Source organism: Fistularia commersonii, chromosome 34 (genome assembly GCF_037954325.1).
Source record: "Fistularia commersonii isolate RoL2024-O1a breed Wild chromosome 34, RoL_Fcom_v1.0, whole genome shotgun sequence".
Classification (NCBI taxonomy): Eukaryota; Metazoa; Chordata; class Actinopteri; order Syngnathiformes; family Fistulariidae; genus Fistularia; species Fistularia commersonii.
This window is the reverse complement of record NC_141317.1, coordinates 3,412,082-3,435,276: the sequence shown is the minus strand read 5'-3', so window position 1 is coordinate 3,435,276 and position 23,195 is coordinate 3,412,082. Positions and strand designations below refer to the sequence as shown.

Here is a 23,195-nt window from a genome sequence, read left to right as displayed (position 1 = left end):
GTGGAGCAAACTGTTTCTCACTGAAGTTTCAGCACACTCATATCTCAAAGCAGTTTTTGCTCTAGTGTGAAAATGAAATGAATAAAAGGGGATGAGAGTTGTGAGAAGTCCTTTACTCTGATGGTTCTCTGAGGTATTATATCGGGAGGGATGAGGAGGGGGCACTTAAGAGGACAGGGTGGGGAAAAGGGCGGACTGAGGATGTGCATATATACTGACCCTGGAGGTTGCGTTCCCCTTTAAAAGTCCCATCCCACTCAGATACGCAGAGCTCATGCAGGATCTGCTGCGGCAGTGGGGGAACACTGCTGAGCTGTGCAGTTTATGCTGCCAGCAAGCGTGCAAAGAAGAGGAGGGGGAGCAAACGCGTACAGGAGGAGGAGTGAGGGAGAGAGAGAGAGAGGGAGAGGGAGAGAGAGAGAGAGTCTAAACAATGTCATTCTGTTCAGGAGGCAATGCAGCAGTCAACTTTGCCGCGCCATGAAAGCACATCACCAGCAAACAAGAGCCTCCGAGTGAGTGAGGAGAAGTTTTCCACCTCTCCTCCGTAGGTGTGATGCAGTCCAAGGCTCTTCTGTAGGTATCCATTTCTTTCTTCTCTAAATCTTTATTTTTACCATGTATATTGTACCTATATGTTTTTGCTTTCAGAGATACAGTGTACTGGACAAAATCTACCTCACGTTAGATATTTAGAGTTAGATAGTTAGAGGTGGATGGATAGATAGATAACGGTGAGCTTGCCTGCTGTGAAGAAGCTACAGTGTAGTCTGCCTCACTAGTTTCAGCCCTCTATGCACCAGTAACAACCAAGCAGCATCCAGACAGATAGTCAGTTAACAGTCAGGCTCCCCGGCTCCCTCATTCATGTTTAACTCATGGTCGGGGCCAGAAATAGCAGGCAGTGTTTCAGATATTGGCCTGTAGAGACGAGTCATCATTTAACAAAGGTAAAAAAAAAAAACATAACCAGGATGCAAAGAGTCCAGACCACTAGAAGAGACGTATTTTTACCAACTTAGCTCTTGTGAGATAGCTCCAGCTCTGTACTTTTCCCTGCTATGTGTATATATTTCAGGGATGTGTTCATTGAAGATGATGTAAGGACCCATGTAGTGGCGGGATGTGAATTTCAGTACTGAGATGCTAGAATGATGACAAGTGTGGATGAGGCTATAGAGGCCTGCATGGGACAGTGCAGCTGTGGTGCAGTCAGGAAGTTGTGCTCAACTTCTTGCCCTCCTTTTAGCCTACTCTAAATCTGACGCGGCCATATCTCAATAGGATGCAAATAATTTGTCCTGGATAAACCAGATGAACTCAACTTTAAAGTGACATTAGTGGTACTCGACTATTTTCGGAAAGTGTGTTTTTAATGTATAAAAATGTGTGGGTTTTTTTTGTTTAATTTATAAAAGTGTAGGAATACATTTTTAATATCCACAAGGATTTATACAGAAATGCACAGCTCTCAGAATTACTCATACACTCGACAGTATCCTTGCAGCAGCAGCAGCGTTTCAGTAATCCCACTCCAAAGGTGAATGCTGCCACTTTTGTCCTTTATCCCACATTTATCTGACTCTGCTATAATCTTTTTTTTTTGTATGGTAGTATCAATTTTCGAAGGCTGAAAAAGAAAATGAAGTGAACCTGTAAAATGCGCTTTGAAACGGTCTGGCTTACAACCGCAGCCGGGGTCAGTTCGCCCGTGTGTGAGCTACTCAGCTCTGAGTTCACCTCAGGTAACTGTGCTAAGACCTTGAAAAAGTCGGCCCTGCATTGTCCGCTGCATCGTTTCGTAAAGTCAGACGTCCGGCGTACATCCCTGGCCTTTGGCTTTCTCCCCGTTGTAGGGGGGCAAGCTAATGGGGGCGCAACCATAGCGATCTAAGTAAAAGTCAGTGCCACATTACCCGCCTGACATCATCTTGGAACATCTGCAGTTTTTCTGCTCCCGCTTTCACTAAGGGTGGGTGCTGCACTGACGCTAAAGGAAATTGCCGCACTCACCTGATGTTACTTGCACCTCACTTCTGCCCTCCCCCCACCTTCCCTCTCTCTCCCTCCTCCTCCTCCTCTTCCTATCTCCACTTTCTCTACTGTAATGTCTGTGTGAGGTACAGTTGCTCAGCACAGCATCTCACCGGCATGCTTGGCACCTCTATGACGCTGCCCTCCCCCCCTGCCCCCCGACACACTCTCTCCTCTGTCGAAAAAGTATGCAGCACATGCTTTCACCGTCCTCCCTGAGCAATTTGCCTGAGTGAAGGGGTGAGCTAGAGTGAGAGAGAGAGAACAAGCCAGCAGTAGAACAGCGATCCTGCAATGTCCTGCAGCAGATGAGTTCCTGCAGTGCTGGACACACACACACACACACACACACACACACACAGACAGTCCTTCAGTCATGTGACAGCGGTGGGGAATGTGAGGGAGAGCAGGCAGTCTTGTGCTGGACCAGACTATGGCTGACTTCGGAGACAGATGAGACAGAGAAAGACAGAGATGCACATATACATTCATACACACACTCTGCCCACGGAGCTCCGCAGGGGAGGCAGTGGTGAGATTAGCTGGTTTCCCCCCCTCCTGATGGTGCATTGTCCCATTCCAGCACTCGAGTTCCGATGATGTAATCAATGCAGCAAGCTCTGAACTTGCGGGGCTCGGGGTTCCTTTCCCCCACAGCCCCCCAAGACTGACACAGATGCGAGCATGAGGCCTCGACCACAACGGCTTCTCGATAGGACGGCTATATTTTCCATCGTATGCGGTAATTTAGCTCCGACGCAAAAACTAGTGTCATGTAAGCGCAGCGATTTACCGCTTACGTTCCCGGTGAGAATAGTATTTGTTGTCATACAAAGAAAGAACAAACTCACTTGGGAGACAGCTGCTGACACTTACTCAAAATGCTGCTGTGCAGTGCAATGTCAGACCACCTCTTCTAATAAATTTTAACTGCTATCCTGCAGACAAAAGTGCCTCTTCAGTGTTTTACCAAAAGTTACTGCCTTTTTCTATTTGCCATGAGCGAGAAAAGGGTACCTTCAAACAGAGCTGTTTTCTTTTTAAGCGTAACATCAGTGACTTTGCTCTTTCATTCATAAGGTCATCAGTCTGTTGACTGATGCAGTTGAGAGCACTGCCGGTGATTTACAGTACGGTGCTTTAAAAGGTGCTCCGGCAACCAGATTGAGACCATATTGTAGCAGGAGAGTTTTGCTGAGCTGGTTTCTGCTGCTGCACCCGGAATCTGCCTAGTGATCAACTTCTACTACAGCAGTGATGAATTGGCATCATTTCTCCGGTAGTTAAGATGAGAATTCAAGGCACATTAGCAAATTTATCTTGTAGTTTGAGCCACCAGATAGAACATAAGTACCTTATAGAATAAACATATTACTTTTGAATTTGGAATGAAACATTACTTAATTCTTCTCAAGTGACCTGCAACCATTATAATTAATTCCTTAAAATGTCCCTGGTCATATTATGTCCAATGACTCATTTATAATGGATTGTTCCAACTATATGGCCTACTGTATAACTGGACTGAATGAAACTCTAGCGTGATCACTTGTGGTCACAGCTTCAATACCGTATCGTATAAAACAATGAAGCTTGCTTTTAAAAGTCTAATGTTGCATTACGTCATGCGATGTTGCAAAAAGCTACATTAAAACTTTCTTGTATTGAATCCATTCAAATATTGAATATTTCCTGCTGTTAATTAAATATAGATACTTTTACTTTTTTGTGGAAAAAAAATGCACACAGGATAATTACTCATCAGGTCGATAGTATTCCAGTAATTCTTGTGTAATGTCCTTTATAAACTATATTAAATAAAAAAAAAAAAAAACTGTACAAGTAAGTCATGTTTCATATGTATGGCTTGATTTAAGAAAGTAACAAAGTAAAAAGCAAAAATAATGGTTGCATTATAAATATAACCCATCAATCTCAATTGTGAAATCAAACTCAACATTTTTTTTTTTCCTCAACAACAAACATCAAGCTTTAGGAAATGTCCGCTGTGAGAGTTGATTGAGATTTATGCAAACTGCCACTCATCTTTAATCACCCATTACAAAAAAAAAAAAAACATGCTTTGACCAGTTACTATTGTCTGTCGCATCATATTTGCATTCCTTACAAGACATTTCTTACAAGATTCTGTCACATTAAATGCACCTACAACAATAAGTCATTCATGGGCCAGCGTTAAAACTTAATGCTTTGCATGCTAACCAACTGGAGCAGGCTGAGTCATTCTGGGCTTTTCTGGGTTTCCCCCCCTCTCTGAACCTCTGCTCCTCCCCCTTTGGTCTAGGGAACAGACTCATACACTCAGTCTGGCTGTTGGTGGCTGCTGGAACATGCCTTGACTTGTTGTGCAGCCCGAGTGAGGCAGTAAGAGGCAGCCTGAGATACAGAAGAGGCTTGTGGTCAACAGTTTGTCGCGTGAAGTGACCCGGGCGATGGCAGAACTCGGCTGCACCAGTGGACAAACTCTTGTTGGTGTAGAACACAGCAGTGCGCTCAGTGGAGCCCGACACGGATGAGAGAGCTGCACTGCTTCCCCGCTGCTTGGTGAGTGTCAAAACTGTGAACTAATTAAAGTGCCTGACATTTAATATTAAAACAAGCCTTTCTGTGGCTCTCCGGCTCAACTATTGTATCAAAAAGAAGTAATGTAAACTAAGGCAGTGGAAAGAGTAATGAGAATAGGAGGGGAGGATGCTGTGCTGAGGCTTCCATTTCTGCTTCAAAAAAGGCAATTTAAGGAGAAACACATGTTGATCGGAACAGCTCTGAGGCGTCCATTCAGTCAGGATGCTAAGATGATGCTATGGAAACTTGAGAAAGTGTTAGTGGATGCCGATATCTGAGGCACATCCAAGCGCACCGCTCTTCAGTAACCTCCACACAGACAGAGCACCAACAGTGCCCCTTTCACAATTCTGCAGGGACTCCACCACCCTTGTCTGATCACAGAGAAGGACAGCTATTCTTGTTAGTTTTTCTCCTCTGTTCACAATGACATGCAGTTTCATCAGAAGAAGTAGCAGGCCGCCCCTCCTTCTCCAACTATGGTGATGAAAAGAGACAAGAACATCAGCACTGCTTTTTTCTCAATAAAATGCAAGTAGAAAAAGGGGGAGTCAGAGCTGATTCGGAGTTTAACAAAATGTGACAATAGAAGTAGTAATGACTTGGCCGTATTTTGCGGGCATAAGACATTCTTTGGACTGTCCGGTCCTGGATGACATTAAACACTTGACATAAACATAGTGGAGTTAATAATAATCATGCACTTTAAAAGAAGGAACAGCAAAGCAACGAATCGAAAGGGACGATTAAACAATCTGCTGTATATCTTAAACTTGTTCGTCTTAATGAATACACCGAGATGATATGATAGGACAGGAAATTGAAATAGGCATCACCAGCGATACTAACAGCAGATGAGGTGATTGGACTGTCTGTGCGCCATCGCACATATACGCCACATTTTAGTCATTTTCTCATAGGGGACACTGAAATCTCAAAGTACATAGGTGATTCCAGAAAAAATTTCGACATTGTTTTCGTACCGTATTTACCTGTGGGGTCATAGAACCACAGGCACATATAGGATGGCAATTGCCTTTTGGTTGCCAGTGCACTCCAGTGTACTGTTCTACATACACACATGATACACCCAGGTTAAACTATTTCAGAGGCGTCAGTAGTGTGTTCGTACACAAACGAACTGACTAATTGTCATCTTTGGCAGGAACTTTGTAATAATTTGCCATCATATTAAAGTCAGTTATTCGTAACGAACAATAATAGTCAAATAAATAATGTACCACAGATACCTCGTGGTGGTCTGAGGTTGCTATCCATGCTATCAGTGTGTGAGTCATGTTTAGTAGTGTTGAGAAACATGACCCCACAATAAATACTAATGTCATCGTTCGCTATAAGATGATTCGATTGTGGAACGGGACTAGAGCACGATTGTAGGTAGTGGAACAAGCTGCTGGAAATGATAGGTGATGATGCTTAGTGTCTTGGAAGGAGGTGAAACCTGACTGCAGAGAGATCCAGTGCATTCAGAAAGCGTAGTTGGATCCCGGGGTTTCGTTTCATTGTCTGTTGGTTGAACATGTCACTAACTCCATGGTTACTTACACACACGCCATACTGAGACAAATGAGATGGTGCCTCATGCTCTACTGTTTCACACACATGGGTAACACACCCCACTTTTTTTTTTTTTTTTAGAAGAATGGAACTTTTTATTTTAGATTAACAATTACCAGACAACTAGATATAGTCATATACAGCATCTAAGATACCAATAACTTTTGTTTGTAAGTAACAAAGCTACACAATTCGAATGAAAATCGATATCTGGCTCAACAAAATATAACTTCAGACTTCAGTCTGTATTATATCATTCACCATTACAAGGTTTCTCCAGTGATTATAATAAAAAGATGAATAAAAAAACGAATAAAGAAAGAACAAAAAAAAACTCTTCAACCTGAAACTTCACTACATTTCAAGGACAAAAAGAAGTTTAAATTACATTGAAATGCAGTATTTCATAAATAGTAAGACACTGCTGTGGGTATAAGGAACTCATTTAAAAATTAGCAAGTCTTTACTTGGAAATTCTTATAAGACTTACCTGCACTACTTGAGGATTTTTGAATATTTCTTTTAAATCTGATAATGAATTAAGTGAATTGGATTAATCCGGTGTTGTACTACTACACAATGATTTGCCCCGAAGGGCAAAAAGATTTAATGCTGGATTTTGAACTACAATTTGGTTTACAAAAAAACAAATTTACTAAAACACACAAAAAAAAAATTTAAAACTTGAATAAGCATTAAATGGAAGTGCTGACCAGTTTAGGAACTTGGGTTGTTTTCAATCTTTTTTTCTTAAATAAAAAAATTGTCCCAAATGCCTGCCTTGCATCACCCTCTCACTATATCCTTAGCTGATTATCATTCAACCAAGTATTGTGTAGGAAAAATGTCAATAAGCGGCCTGCGTTCGTCTCATATCTAAATTACTCTTCGCTATGATCCTGTTTACACCTGGTTTTAAAATGTGATTTGAAATTGGCCCCTTTGTAAAGTCATCATATCTGGCTGAACTTCTAACTGCAAACCATCAGCAAAGGATCGAAGCCTCGTCCGGAAACAAGATGGGTTTTAGCTAAAGCAGTTGATAGCGGTCTCTTGGCTGAAATGGACACTTTCTAAATCTTAAGCTTCATATACAGATATTTCAAAACCAGAGAAAAAACAACGCTCGTGATTTGGCAAGTCAATCTAAATTCAAATACCAAACTATCAAATGCCGGGCTCAATAAATACAATAGGCATTGTATTAACTGCAGTTTATTTTTCGTCCTTTAAGGCACTTTCACCTAAAGGCATGCTTTCTTGTACAGGAAGGCTGTGACAACATTCTCATTTTAACACAAAAACAAAGAACAGATTATATAAAAGGTCTGAATGATGATACTACTGTACAAAAAGGTGCAAAATAAAAAAAAGAACAAATTATTTAAGATAAGCTCCTTTCTCGAATATGAATAGAGGTAACACTCTTCAAAATTGGTATAGGGTCTTTCAAACAAAAACCGTACCATCCAGTTTGTCCGAATGCAGTCACACACAAATATTTGTTAACACACAGCTTGATTGACAAGCAGGAAGAGAATGAGAACTAGAATTAGGCTAAACTCATAGAGCCCAAGGACCCACTCATGCTTGTGGACATGTCTGTTAGGAGACCTCGGTTACCGCTCCTTCTGCTGTCCCTCGTGCGGAGAAGCTGGTCATTCATTTAGTGAACAGGCTGTTTTTCACTGGCATTCCTTAACCCTGTATTAGGGATTACATCAACCCTGAGTAGGAAGGAATTCCTGTGATCATGTGCTTAGCAAAGGCAGCCTTTGGCTCACTACAATGAGACGAGGATGTAGCATCCGGGCAAGGTGACAGCAGGCCACACTCAAGATTTTTCAGCATTTGTATCAGTAGGATGTTGCTCCGCCTGTATCACAACACCGACCGTAAGTTTGCGCTTTCAAAGAAGTAAAGACACAGCACAGGCATTCATCCAAATTAATTTTTTTCCCATCATCCTTTCACACAATTCTCAATATCGTCCTGCACCTCTTTGCTAGTGACTGCAGCTCGCTCTGTGGTATTCATGTTGTCCTGTCAGCAATGCAGTCCACGGGGAGAGGACAGTATGGAATAGTCAGATGGCCCAAAATAGCACTGCAGCAAGCAAACACAACTGATAGCAAGAGGATTTTAGCTGATCTCCCGTCGGCAACAGTGCACGCAGATAAACATTTGCATTATGTGACGCCAACATTGTCGAAGTGGAAACTCACAAATGTATGTCGTAGAACTCTATTTCTGCTTCCTTTTTTTTCGACTTCTTGTTGCAAAATCATGAGTCATGGCGACTATTCTTGGTTTGGAGGTGTTTATTTGCCCAAGTTCCGTCGCCTTAAAGTGATGCTGCACAAGTTTATTGGAGTATCAACAAGAATATGGTTTGGGTAACTTTGGGCTGCAGAGCGTAGACTCATCGATGCATCACAGTTATATAAACTGAGGTGGGCAAGAGAGGATGCCTGTTATTATTAATTTAAGACAGCTAAAAAGAAAGTACTGTCTTTTATTATTCATTTAAGATTTCTTAAAAGGAAAGTGAATCCATTCCGTTATTAAATTTGAATATGAGGTGGAAATTTTACAGATTAAATAGGATTTATGCCAATCAATTTAAACACTTGTTTCCCTCTTCTCTTGTACAGCTTCCTGGTGTTGGAGTCAGACCATACCGGCCCAAAGGGGAGAGGGAGGGTTGTTTGAGGCTGTTGGCTCCTAAACACCATTGCTTCATGGGAGATGAACAATGTGTATCCATAGTGCCAGACTCACACATTGAGGTGCAAAGAGGAGTCAGCACCTGCAAAGAGAAGCAGACGGAGAGACGGATGCGGCTGCTGTGGGTGTTTCTCTGGCAGTGTCTTAGCTGGTTGTTGTGAGGAGTGAGAACGAAGCAATCAGCAAGTATACTGCCGCAGAAATTCTTCGCAATTATGGGCCCCTTGGGATCACAGTGAAAAAGAAAAAAAAAATTCAAGTGTACCGAAAGAAGAAGGTATCAGCCGTGGGCCAAAAACAGATCCTGCTGTAAGTTTTTTCAAGTGAATATCAGATTAATGCAGCTGAGGACAGAATTGATAGGGGATCAGCTGAGCGTGTGGGCTCTGCTGACAGGCTCTACAACACTGCAACTGCATCAAAGCATCACATGCCCGCGGCTCTGCTGCCCTCTAGTGACTGAAAACGGCGTCCCGGCATTCGTCTTTCTTTGTCCGCTGCTGCTACTTGTCCTGAAATGCTTCCAATTTTTGAAGATGCAAATGCCTGGGTCTTGAATTCACAAACCCTCAAAATATTTCAGGACTCATTATTTATGGTTATTAATCTGGCTGGGTGCAGCATGATTACTGAAACATGTCTATAGTTGTAAAACAACATACTACAAGCACTTAAACAATCGAGGTGCAATATTTCTTTTCATAGGTGCAATAATTACACAAACTACCTTCTGACTAGGAGCAGCATGATTACTGAAACAGGTCTATAGTTGTAAAACTGCATATGCACGGCAAACACTTGAAACAATCGAGTTGCAATATTTCTTTTCATAGGTACAATAATAATACAAACTACCTCTTACACTTTCGCATGTAAATTTAGAGCTAACAGGGCAAACTTCAGCCTTCACTAAATTGTCACTCTTACTTGTTCTGATGTTAACATTTGCTCTTATGGGTTTTACGTTTTTTTTTCTCTTCTATTGATTTTGTCACGGCTTTAAACCGAACCTGCGTCTTTATTTCATACCACACACTGTAAGCTATGCTTGTATGATAATAAAAGTTCCTTGAAAAATAAAAGTTAAATAAAAACATAACAGAAGACTGAGTTTGTCTTGCATGTACATTTATTTTAAGGATGTTTAAGGATGTTTTAGTAAAAAAAAAAAAAAAAAAAAATTAAACACAGTGCACAGTGCATTTGGAGACTTAAAAAAAAAAAACAGCCCCACGCACAAAGCCATTACTGTCGCAGAATGAATGACTGATTTAACATTCAAATGCGGCTTTCGAGGTACGGAATTGCACGTCCACGTCTCCATTACTGTGAGGACTGAATGGAAAATTGTGTATTCTAAAACTTGACTTCTGGTCATTAGTCATTCTGATGATAATGCAGATGTGATTGTTCTTATCTTGCAGGAAAGAGACAGTGAGCCACTGCATTGCTGCAAACACAAGGGGGTTATAGTTTTGTCTCTACTGCAGCAATGCAGGAGGTGTAAAACGGCTGTTCTAAAACAGGCACTGCTTCAAAACTTTCCACTCATGGAACTGAAATCTTCCCAAGGTCATCTGACCAAGAGTGAAGCAAAAAAATAAATAATTAAAAAAAATACCAGTATTATTACAGGTAAACATTTTTTGAATGAATGAACTTGATGAAAAATGACCTGTATTCACTGCAAGGATTTATTTGGAACAAAGAATTCATTTGGAATCTTTATCTTCCAATTATCTGTCACATCATGCCAAACCATTTAAAAACAACCAGAATTTAACCTTGTATCAACAGATAAACATCAGTGAATGTCATCTTATTTGGAAGCACACAAATGGCAGCAAACAGGACATTGTAATTTGATATTTTTTGTATTTTTCTCATTTCATGGGTCATCTGTAAGAATTTAGTTTCAATAGAATGCCCTTCGAGTTACTGACTTAAAATAAAGTGATGGTGGCATATTAAGTCGCCTTTGTATTTGCAGTTATTAGTCACTGAAAGAGCTGGCTGGCGGCAGTGACAGGGGCATAAAAATGTTAAATTAAGAAAGCAACTCATACTGAATATTTCCAACTGCTGCAGCTTCATTAAAAAATAAAACTGTCAAACCACTAGTTAAGTTTTATTGTGAATTCATCGCAAGTGTTGTAAATATTATGGGGTGGCTGGGGTGGTGGAACGACCCGCAAGGAGCCGGCAGAGTGAGCTGTTAAAATGGAGGGCTTCAGGCTACTCAGCAAGGTGACCTGCTGATTCAGATTTGCACCGTATGCAGCACAAACACAAATGACAGCTGGCTGCACAAGAAACGAATGGCATGACTTCTGTTGTTATGCTGTCACCGGATCTCTTGAGTGGGTAGTATTACCGCTTCACTTTGTACTTTGTACTGCAACATGTTTTTAGAAAACTGAAAGTATTTTCATTGCGGAATTTGAATAAAAAGAGACAGTAACGTATTGACACACTTAAACAAGAAAAGGGGGCCTTTTGTTGTGAGGTGTCAGAGGCACTTCACATGTAATGCTACCCATACGTCAGAAGATTTTGAAAATATTTGAAACTCGTGGAAACCTACTCTACTTTTTAGAGTTTTTAATCGCAGTCTGGTGTCAGCCTGGCGTGAATCTTACAGGGCCACTATGACTACACCGAGATTCTTTCAGTAATTTTCCCACCATGCAATGCTTTCACCTGGTATTCGCAGAGCTTCTGCTATTTCAGTCTATCGCTTTTCCTTCTTCAATTGGTTGTGATACGCTGATATACAAGCTGGGCTGATCCGCTCACGGCTCCAACATCCGCTCCTCTTTCTGGAAAGCCAATATTGATCAGGATGTTCTTTGCCGTTCTTATTCACCCATGCCGCCAACAAATACCGACTACGCCTCCAATACTGCTCTGGTGATTTGTCTACCAGGTTTCCCGTTTCTGGTTTTGTTAGATCTCATTTATTGATTGTGTTACGTCACCGTAAAGACCGACAGACTTGCGATAATATCAAACACATTTGATATTGTCGAGAGCCCAAGGCTAGAAGAAGATAACAGAGTACAACCGAATACTCAATAGAGATGACGCGAGCACGTCACAACTCCAGTTAAACTCCTAAAATTTCCTCCTGATTTTCAGTTTTTAGTCTGTGACTGTGAAAATCTTTTGGTGTAAGCCAAGTATAAGAGTTACACTGAATAAATGCTTTACTGCTGAATAACATGATAGGACCTGTGTTATTTTTCTTAATGATGAGGGTCTACACCATGAGGGGTACAGGAGACTAGAATCGACTCATGGGCATCTCTCATATTAAAGAGCAAACATTTGGGACAAATTGAAAAAAAAAAATTAAAGCAAACGTAAACATACCAGTTGTTGGGCAAGCAGCTGAAATTCTGGGACATCAGTGAGGTGATGGGATTAGATGGCACATTAACAGTTTCAATGTAACAGTAAAATCAGTGTATAATAAAAGCACACGGAAGTATTTCAGCCCATATATACAGCAACCAGGTAAGTATTCGGCATGGTAACGCAAATCAAGTGAGGGATAAAGAGAGTGATTTGATGCACCCTGCTTTTTTAGAAAAGTGGGATACACTAAAATGAATCTGGTTTTATTTGTGCAAACTAACAAGTTGAAAGTGAAATGGGAGATTGAAAAGAACACTTCCGTGTGATGAAACACAAAATGTCTTGTTCAGAAAATTAATGAGGCTAAACTTCAAAAATAAAAGAAAATGGTTGTCAACAATGACAAAAATACAATGCCAAATATTCAAAGATATTTCAGTGTCAGTGGTTCTCAGAAAAACGGTTATCAGAAAACCCCCAATGTTGAGTGCAATTGCATGTTCGATTGTATCACCAATTAAATGACGATGAAAATCAAAATTACAAATGGCTTCAAAACGGGTCAACTTGGGACAGAACAGAAAACGGCACAGACCGTCAGGAACCACAGTCACTGAAAACACCTCTGCTAAAAATTGGTCACCTCATAAAACTTACAATTATTTTGGCGGAATATATCCACATCTATTTTGAAAAAGAAATAACTCCGATCCTGGCTGAAAAAGCAGGACGTGGTTTGTGGAGACAAGCGAGTCTATGCGTGGATCTGTAGTGTGTCTAGTCAGATGACAAGGCAGTCATGCAGCATCCACACAGACCCAACATACACATCTAGGATACTCAATATTGACTCACAGCATTGTATAGTCTAACTCTTGTCTCTATTTTAGTATGCATAATGGAACTGCTGTTGCTATTTCAATATGTACAGTGTGTCCCTTGGGTTTTGTCTTTACGAACTGTGTGTTGTGACGCTGTTGCCCTTATAATTTCCCATTTTCGGATCAATAATGTACATCTATCTATCTATTTATAGCAGTTCTCTCACTGCCAGCACACCATGTCGACATCAGAAAAGTCTCCAAATAAGACATAGAATAAATTTGGGGTTTGTACGTATTCTTACTTATTTGGTTTACCTGCTTATCTGTTTTTTTTTCCATTTGAAAATATGGTAATGATGTGAACAGTCTGTGTGTGTGTGTGTGTGTGTGTGTGTGTGTGTCTGAGAGGATGATTTGAAATAGGAACTTTGTTGGTTATTGATGTTGAAAACCTTATCAGTCGCATTGTACTCTCGACTTCTCGAAAATTTTGTGCACACTTGCCTCTTCCAACACACACACACACGAGAGAGAGGGGGGGAGAGAGAGAGAGAGAAAGAGAGAGGGGCAAAGTGTTTTCATAGCTTATTTGTTTGCATGCTGCTAATCCCATCCAGGACAGGGGCTGAAAATAGACACCGGGACGGAGCGCAACCCCGGCGCACCACCTGACCGACCCCCAGATGGATTTTCCGGCTGGTGCGTCGAGGGGAAGAGGCGGGGAGGGAGGGGTTAAACCTCGAGGAGAAGTTCGGTTCAGTTCCTCCCGACGCTCACTCGGTGTTCGCGGAGTTATTTCTTCGCGACGCTAATACAAAACACCGCGGTACGACTCGGTGACCGCGTTTCGTCGACATGTTGTGATTCGTTTTCATACCTGTTTCTTCTCGGCGATGGCAAACAACAATGAGACGGTTGTTTACTTTTCGGAACAGGTCGTGGTGTTGACCTCCTGCGGGCTTTCTTTCCTCGGCTCGTCGCTCATCGTCCTCACGTACGTGTGCTGGTCGGACTTGAGGACCACTCCGCGGAAGCTTCTAGTCTTCCTCTCGGTGTCGGACTGGCTGTCCGCCGTCTCCTACGCCTTCGGTGTCTGGAGTGTTTTCCGCTCGGACTCCCTGGACTGCCTCGTCCAAGGAGCGATATCCACCTTCGCCAACACCAGCTCCTTCTTCTGGACGGTGGCCATCGCCGTTTACCTCTACGTTTTCATCGTCGGGTCGAGCCAGAGAGCGGCGGACAGCCTGGTGGTTTTCTTCCACCTGGTCAGGTGAGAGCCGGAAGGGGTCTAGTTTGTGTCGCGGAGCATCACGGGACACACTCGCCTCACCTGTCAGGCAGATTTCACAAACCAGTGCTCCAATATTTATTTAAAAATAATTTCGACTGACTGAAATTTTTTGTGTTTTTTAACAATTTTTTCATGATGTGTTTAAAATTCATGTCACTTGCTGTAAAAAAAACTTTATTTCTAATTTAATGGTTAAAAAAATGGAGGGATGATGTTTTGATTTTTGACAGAGATGTTTTAAGCCAAGGGTGTGCAAACTTTTTGGCTCAAGGGCCGCATTGACTTTTAAAATATGACTGCCTGGCTGGGTCACCACAAGATACGATACATATTAAAAAAAAAAGGCATTGCTTTGAAAATAAAACCAGGTTGGTTTCGAAGGCTCTGAAGTTTGCTTGCATTCACGTACAAAACGTTTTTTCCCGCGTAGCTTCATGTCCAGCTCATTCATGTGTGTCAGTATGTCTATAGTAAAGGCTAAATCACAAAGCCAATATGTGTCATTCAGCTCAGGAAAATTCTCATGTGTTCTCAAGTAGCTCAAAAAGGAAATAATTTCCTATTTGCGCTCCCACATTCATTGATCGATCATTCAATCGATCACATCAAGTAGGAATTCTGCACCAATCTTTGGCGGGCCGAATTAAAAAGATACGACGGGCCGGATGTGGCCTGCGGGCCATAGTTTGCCCACCCCTGTTTCAAGCTTTTAACTTTTAATTTCCTTTTTTTTTTTTTTTTTCACATATTCCTAACCCTAACATATTCCTGCATTTGGTTAACAATGCAGCCTCAGGTCGGCACAGGCCGGTGTCTCCCCGAGCCAGTCCCAAGCCTGGATAAACGCTGAGGGTTGCGTCAGGGAGGGCATCTGGGGTAAAACTTTTGCCAAAACCAAACATGCGAATCAATCATAATAACCAGATCAAACCGGATCGGTCGAGGACGATCGAGGGTAGCAACGACCGCCATTGGTACCGATGACTTACAGGAAACCAATGGAAACTGGGCTACTGTAGGTCAAAGATGCAGTGAGAGAGGATATGAAGGTAGTTGCTGTGAAAGAGGATGATACCGAGAATAGGGTTAAATGGAGAAGGTGGCGACCTCTGAAGGGAGAAGCTGAAAGGAGAAGAAGAAGAAGAAGAAGAAGACCTGCTTTTGATTAACACAGTGTGTCTTCCAGCAGATCCAAATCATAACAGATGTTGTTCTGCATGATTGGCATTTTTGTCACGGTGGTTTGGGTATGGGTGTCAAGATGCGATTACATTTCAAATGAAAATTAGATGAAAAAACAGGGCAATGAAAAGTATACCTTCAGCTCAAATCCGGCTATCAAATTGTTTTATGTTCCTATTTCTGTATAGTCATTTATTTTCTTTCTCTTTTAAGGAACTAAGAAGAAAAACACAGTTAACTTTTGTTTTGAGCTCAGCGTGATGGTCACCATTTAGCCTGGCAGGGAGCTATTGCAGAATTAATTTAAGTGGCATCTTGCTATGGTAACAAGTTGTCATGACGCGCTGACAATCATTTGTTATTGAATGGAGTGCTGAGGAGAACATGCAACGCAATGACTTCTTTCACGTTTTTCCTCCCTGACTCTGACTGGCCTGAGGTCCCGGAGAGGTCAAGCTGTTTAAAACAATGGTGAATCATTTATTGTATCTAGTCAACTGATATCCTAGATTTTGCCTTGAGAAATAAACAAAACAGGGAATCAACGGTTGAAACCTACGGTTATTGTTATTGTTGCCTTACTTCGTCCGGGTGAAATAGGAAAACAGCCTTAACTGAATTGTTGCTTTGCTTTTTGATTATAGTATAAATAAAATAACTGTTCATCAAAAACTAGAGCTAAACATTTATCCATAAGTAGTATATACAATTTCCTTGGCATTATTAGTGAATCAGATATTTGTGATGATATTGTTATTTTATCTTGTATGTCAGCTCCTGATTTTTTTTTTCAAGGGAAGCAGTAACCTCAAATTTCCCTCCTTGAACAAAAAGGCCATCAATTACAGTCAAATCCGATGTCAATTTAACAATTTCTAACTAAAATCTTTTTTTTTTTGCATTCACCAAGACCTTTTTACTAACCCTTGTTTTTGTAAGGTCAAATTTAGAGCGTTTTTAGGGATTTCCTTTCTGCTATTGCTTGTCATGTGTGTTGCAAGTGATGGACTCAAAGGCTGGATAAGTATCTGAAGTCTAAATAGAGTTTACCTCTAAGCTATCTGTATGTGTGAATAGATGTTACTGTTACTTAAAAGCTTTTTGCAAACCATTCTACTGACATGGGGCTGAAAAAAATATCGGCTGAAAAAAGGGCTGACATTGGGTTATTATCCTAGAGAAGGCTAACCAAAGAAAATGTGATTTATCAGATCTTATTCCACTGCTGAGAGGTCTATTTCTGAGATTTGAGTGTTCACTGTCGGCTCTTGAAGCAAGCGGCCCGCATTATAATCTCCACGCAGGCCATCTGTAAGTGTAATGCACTGTATGCGTGTGTTTGTCTTTTTTTTTGACAGCTTTCTAACAGAACCTTCACTTACTTCCAAGCGCAGCAGTGGTTCATCCACTGGATCTGACCTCAAAGGTCCCAACATATCACCACTGAGTCTTTGCCACTCCTGAGCCTGAGCTTAGAGGATTTCCTTTTTTGTAAGACTCTTTGTCCTGCCAAACCTCCGCTGACCACAGTAGCAAACCAGAACTTCAGTTTTAGAGATGGTCTGGCTGCGTTATGCTAACGAAGTTTTGGACATAGTAATGTTGCTCACAATTTTAGGATTTTACTTGCTCCCAGGACATGAACTATAAGGAGAAAGTCAATGCTTAATCCAGCTCAGCACACATACTTAATCAGCTTAATGTGGGTTTTTTTTCTGAGATTATTAACGGGTTACCTAATGCCATGGGATACTCTTCCTTCTGCTCATACAGAGCTGTCTATGTTCATTAAGGGCATAAAGGGAGAGTTGACTCCCCATGTTGCTGAGCTGTATAATTAATCTATTTTTGGACACAAGAACATTTTCACTCCAGGGTCCACCGCACCACAGAGTCTGTTGTTGTTATTTATTTATTTTTTTTAATTTTTTTTGTGAATTCTCAATTGCTTCATTGAACCAAAGATCAAACAACAGTGCCATTCATCAAAGCTTGTATCCATAACACATACAGAGCTGGGCCCTAAGCAAAGTGGTATTTATAATAATCCTTTTACTGCTGATTGTGTGAGGTGCCAAGCAAAATAACTCGTGTATCACTGTGCAGGGTGCACTATATCTCACACACACACACACACACACACACACAAGTCATAAGCAAAAGATCATCTGTCACATGATGTCACATGTCTTTGCAGAACTTGTGGGTCCTGAACCCACACAACACAAATGTTAGTGCTTCAATACATTGTGTCGACATTTTGAGGGTTAGAATTTCTTCTTCTTTTTCACTTCTTGTCTTCTAGCTGGGGTGTGCCTCTGGCTATCACTATTGCCGCCGTGTGTTTGAACAAGATCGGCTACGACGCGTCAGAGGTGTCAGTGGGCTGGTGCTGGGTCCGTATCCAAGCTTCGGATCATGTTCTCTGGATGCTGCTGACTGGAAAGATCTGGGAGTTTCTGGCTTACCTCACTCTTCCCATCCTCTACCTTCTGATTAAGAGGCACATCCATGTCGCGGTGAGCACCCAAGCAGGCTTTTAGCCCCAACCAAACTCTTGAGAAGCGATCAGTTATTGAGCTCTCCAACCCCTAAAAAAATTGAAAATCATTGATAATCAGAAATTATCAATCAACAAGAAATATTTAGCGATCTGATTGATAGTGATGCAAACAAATGAATATTCTTATATTAAGAAGCTGCTTTTCAGATAAGTAAGTAAAGGAACATATTTGCCTCCACTATTAATTTCTCTTTCTTTCAAAGTTATTGTTTTTTTTTTTTTTTATTCAACCTTTTATTTAACCAGGAAAAATATCCCAACAAGATTAAGAGCCTCCCTTTCAAGGAAGCCTTGGCCAAGATAGGCAACAACAAATACTAGAAAATTACCCAGAACACAAGCAAAAGGACAATAAAGTCAAAAAAGTATAATTTTGTGAGCAGGTCAAGAAAAACAAGTGCTTGTTTTTGGAAGTTTAGATTTGTTAACTCTCAATGAAATAAACTCAGTTTGTTTCCAGTCTTTCTGCCACAAATTCCGTGCAGTAGGTGCAGAATGGACAAAAGCCCTTTTACCCAATTCAGTGCGGGCATATAGAACAGAAAGCAACAAATGATCTTGTGAACGGAGAGAATAAGGATCAGCACCTCTCTAAACAATGAAGGCATTGTTTTTTGAGATTTAAACATGTAACATTTTAGATGCCATCCATCCATTGTCTGCCGCTTATCCTGCGCTCAGGGTCACGGAGGATGCTGGAGCCGAATCCCAGTTGTCATTGGTGTGGGAGGCGGGATACGCCCTTGACTGGTCGCCAGTCAATCTCAGCACCACATATACAGACGGACAACCATTCAGTCATTCGGGGCAATTTTCCCATTTTTTTCCATTTAACCTGCTGCATGTTTTTGGACTGTGGAAGGAAACCAGAGAACACGGAGGAAACCCTCGCAGACACGGGGAGAACATGCAAACCCCACACAGAAAGGTCCCCTAGTCTTGTGGACCCGGGTCCTTCGTGCTGTAAGGTCAAGGCGTTAACCACTGCCTCACCGTGCTACTACAGTTTTTCACATAATTTCAGTAAATAGAAAATTAATATCTGCCTGAATTTGAATGCTTTTTAAATTTCTGTTATATTTCCCGTCCATTTTAAAATTTTCGTTTCAAGGCAACAACTTGCCAGTTTACTCAAAGCCCATTTTGTCAAATCGATGCAGTGATCGAGAACAAACTCATATAGATGCAGACTGTTATAATGCGTTGCACAGTTTCCGATTGAAAAATCCACTGATTACATTTAATGTCTATATCAATGAATTAGCCCACTATACCAAAATATGAATGTGTCATAAAAACATCATCCGAGGTTCATGCCTACCCCATCTCGTTTTCTTCATTCCAAGATGTTGCATTTGCCGGTTTATGTTTCGAGATAATTAACTTGGGTATCCTCTGTGTGACATAGCATGCTGCCCTCTCTGAGTACCGTCCCATCCTGGCTAATAGGACTCCATCACACTCTTTCACCTCCATGGCTGATATGAAGCTCACACTCATCCCCATTATCTTCATAGTCCTGCGGATTTGGAGCACAGTGCGCTTCGTTCTATTCCTGGCTGGATCCCCAGCCAGACAGAACCCGGTGCTTGTGACTCTACATGTGAGTTCATTAATGTTTCTTTTGTTAAGTGTGTCTGTCCCTCTCGGTCTATCAACTGCCTCTTGTATCGATAAAGTTCTGATCCTGCGTGCACAAGATTCTTTAGGATATGAATTTGACTTGAGTCATGCAGTGAAAAAATCCTCAAATAATTGCAATTTGACTTCCATCGCAATACCGGTAAGTCATGGTGTCAGTCCAACTTTAAATTGTAAGAAAAATATGATTATGTAAGTTGATTTCTCTGTTGGCTTAAAAATTCTGTTTTATTGTTGCCTGGTTTAAGACACTTGACACTTATTTGGGAGTCAACCTCTAGAGACTCTAGACTCTAGAGTTTGGAAAAAAAAAGCGCAAAGTACTGATTTTTCCCAACAACCTGTGCTCATTGTCTATTGCTTTTTCTGATGATTGGGAAAATTAGTTTTCCATAATTATGCCTGATCTGTAATTTATTACAATATAAGCTGCTTTCCTCCCCTAAAACGCTCTTGTTCTGAACCAACAGGGAATTGGCAACACCTCCCAGGGAGCTGCCAACTGCGTCATGTTTGTGTTTTTCACCCAGCCAATCCGTACGCGCCTCTGCTCTGCGCTCTGCTGCTGCTGTTCCAAGTGCCCAGCCGAGGCACAGCAGAACACATCGAACGGGCCGTTGATGGGACAGAACTCCTTCCACCCAGAGAGACAGCAGCAACAGTCCAACCTGGACTGATAGATAACCCCAGACTGGGATGGCACAGGTTGCACGTTGGAGGAGGGATGGTCTCCAGTGGATGGCCTCCGTCTGTGGCAAGGGAGTCGTAGAGGCTTTTGCTGAAACAAATCTGTCATTGGAGGAAACAGATGCACTTTAGGCAACAAAGACAATGCTGGAGAATCGCATGAAGCATTCAGCGGGTTGCAGATCGTGTCTCGTCAGTACGAAGGGGTCAAACGGGCTGCACATCAACCTTTTAAATGCCATTCAGTGTCATTTTCCTAACCGTCCATTAAACATATGCTTAGTTTGCATTTCTGATTTGGTTTACTCTCCATTATGTTCTGATGCAGAAGCTGACGTGTATTTTTGTAAATCTTTTGTCAGGGGGGAACGGATTACCATTAAATATCTTGATTGCAAAAATAGTAAATTATTCATTGCGACAAAATCTTACGTCAATGTGCTAAACCTTAATGATATAAAGAGGAAAATTGAGAGAATCCTGCATATAGTTCTCCTCATGTGTTTCTCTTTAAATTAACTTTGGACAACCACTGTTACTGTAACATTTGGCCGAAAGATGTTTTCCATAGTCACGGACCAACTTTGCCCCACAGAGATAACAATAGCTGAGCTTCATGTTGTTTATATTTTTCTTATAGACAGTCCTGTTTAATAAAGTGAAATCCAGTTGTCAATAAGATATATGTTTGTTTGTAATATAACATTAAAAATATATCTGTATTTCAAGTGGTTTTGGGTGATTTCAAAATGTAACTATTTAAAGGAATGTGTTTACAAGGGACCACGTAATAAAATCTCAGCATACACATGTGATACCAGATTTTATTTCTCCAAATGTATTTGTGCTGTTCTCTTTCAAATGTGGTTAGTCACCACAGTTACAACATTTTTCAGATTCTAGTTGCAACGACCCATCAGTCCTGCGGTGTCACTAAAATTATCCTCGCTTTCGTCATCATGGTCAGGATGTATAAACTGATCACATGGTCTTCTTCCCCCAAGAAAAGTCTTTCCCATGATCTTCACTTCTCCTTTGACCCCCCCCCCCCCACCTCTCGATGTGTTTACCAATTGCTAGAATTAGCTACAGGCTGAGCGCGTACCGATATGGGATATGAACCCACTGAACCCCACAGCATCCGCTGCACCACCTACGATGATGCGTCTGATCCCGGTCGGTTGTTCAAGGTCAAGGATTAATGTTTTTATTTATTTGTCTCTCTATGGAGAAATTTGTCTTGGGAGCAAGGAACAACTGCATACATGAGTCCAAAAAAAAAACAACACATAAACACCACATACAATGTTTCATCAAGGCAAAGCACTCTGTCATCCCCATCCAGCTGTACCTCATCCTAATGGTTGTTCATGTGGATTAACTTTGACTGTCGGATCAACAAGTTTTTCTTTCTATTATATTTAGATAGTGGTACTTTGTGTCTTCGACCAGATACTAATAGTTAAAACTAACGGTTCCATACCTGCAGTGGTCTGATGAGAGATTTGGAACATCTGTTGTGCAAATATTACCTCAGAGGTGTTCACAGGTGTGGACATACCCATGACCTATCCTGGCATTTTAATTATTATTCTAAAAGTCTGATTTTTTTCAATTTAACTGTTGATGTTGAGGATGTTTGAGGAGGAAAGAATAGAAGTTGCTTCACACTTGTGTCAACGTTTTACCATCCACGAGGGATCATCGCTTCCTTGGGGTTTTTGCACATAGTGTGTTATAGGTCACAATTGTGTTAAGTCAAAAATTTTGTATTGCTTTTGTTGAATGTGTAGTTTTCAAGGGAAATTTAAGTGGTGTCCTGATGATAGGAGTATCATTTCTGCTGCACTGGAAATAGAGGCCTCACTGTTTGAGTGTTCTCCTGGCAGAGATCTCTCAGTCATAAGGCAACTAGGTACTGTAAGTGTAGTATAGTGGTGTTGTTACAAGCCTTTTTTTTCTTTGGCAGCAGGCTTCTCAGCTCAGTGCAAAAAAAAGGCACGCCTCTATTTATTTTGGAAACATCAAGAAGCATAAATAAGGGGTTTTGATGCGACTTCCAGTTTTATCCCCTAAGTACAGAGGTCACTCTTCTGGTACCACGAGTAACACTGGGCAGCTTGAGTGAGAAAATAGAGAACGGTTTCTGCTGACGACATACGAAATTGCTTTTTTTTCCCTCCTTCTTCTTTTTGTGTCCTGGAGGACAGTTACACAGAGGACAAGCGCTTGCACCCAGAATAATCCATTGTGCTTAGGTTTGGCTGACATTGAAGCAACTCTATCCCAATGGAAACACTTAAAGAAGGGGTCCCTGCACCTGCCTTTGCTGGCTCCCCGCCCATCTAATTCATTAAGTAAAAGAGAACGGGGATACTGAACCATTCCCCAGTCATGTTAATGAAAGGTTTTTTTTTCACAACACAGGCTGTTGATTCGGCTGCGTCAGGGGTTTACAGAGGCAGTTTCAAATATGGTGTCCACCAACAGAAACGGAGAGCAGGTCAAAGCTTTTGCAGGACTTTTTAATTCTCAACAATGTTGTTAGTAACCCAACTCATCAGAGAGGCTCGGGTGACCTGGCAGTGCTTTGGCTAGATCTGGTTAATGCATATGGTTAAATCCCACACACGCTAGTGAGATTGGACCTGACAAAGTACAATGTTCCGGAGAAGATCCGACACCTTGTCCGCGACTATTACAACAGATTCAGTCTGAGGGTGTC

The 23,195-nt window shown here is 41.4% G+C and overlaps 1 protein-coding gene and 1 long non-coding RNA gene across 2 annotated transcripts; both read left to right on the top strand.

Moving 5' to 3' along the window:
• Positions 1–434: 434 nt before the first annotated feature.
• LOC147214223 (uncharacterized) lies at positions 435–9,000 on the top strand. Its single transcript, XR_015104378.1, has 3 exons — positions 435–576; positions 4,340–4,599; positions 8,853–9,000. It is a non-coding gene; the product is annotated as an uncharacterized LOC147214223 (long non-coding RNA).
• A 4,819-nt stretch (positions 9,001–13,819) lies between these two features.
• gpr157 (G protein-coupled receptor 157) lies at positions 13,820–21,198 on the top strand. Its single transcript, XM_086141744.1, has 4 exons — positions 13,820–14,376; positions 17,885–18,098; positions 19,551–19,745; positions 20,254–21,198. The coding sequence occupies exons 1-4, from the start codon at positions 14,000–14,002 to the stop codon at positions 20,458–20,460; spliced, it is 993 nt and encodes a 330-aa protein (XP_085997870.1). The 5' UTR covers positions 13,820–13,999; the 3' UTR covers positions 20,461–21,198.
• Positions 21,199–23,195: the final 1,997 nt, after the last annotated feature.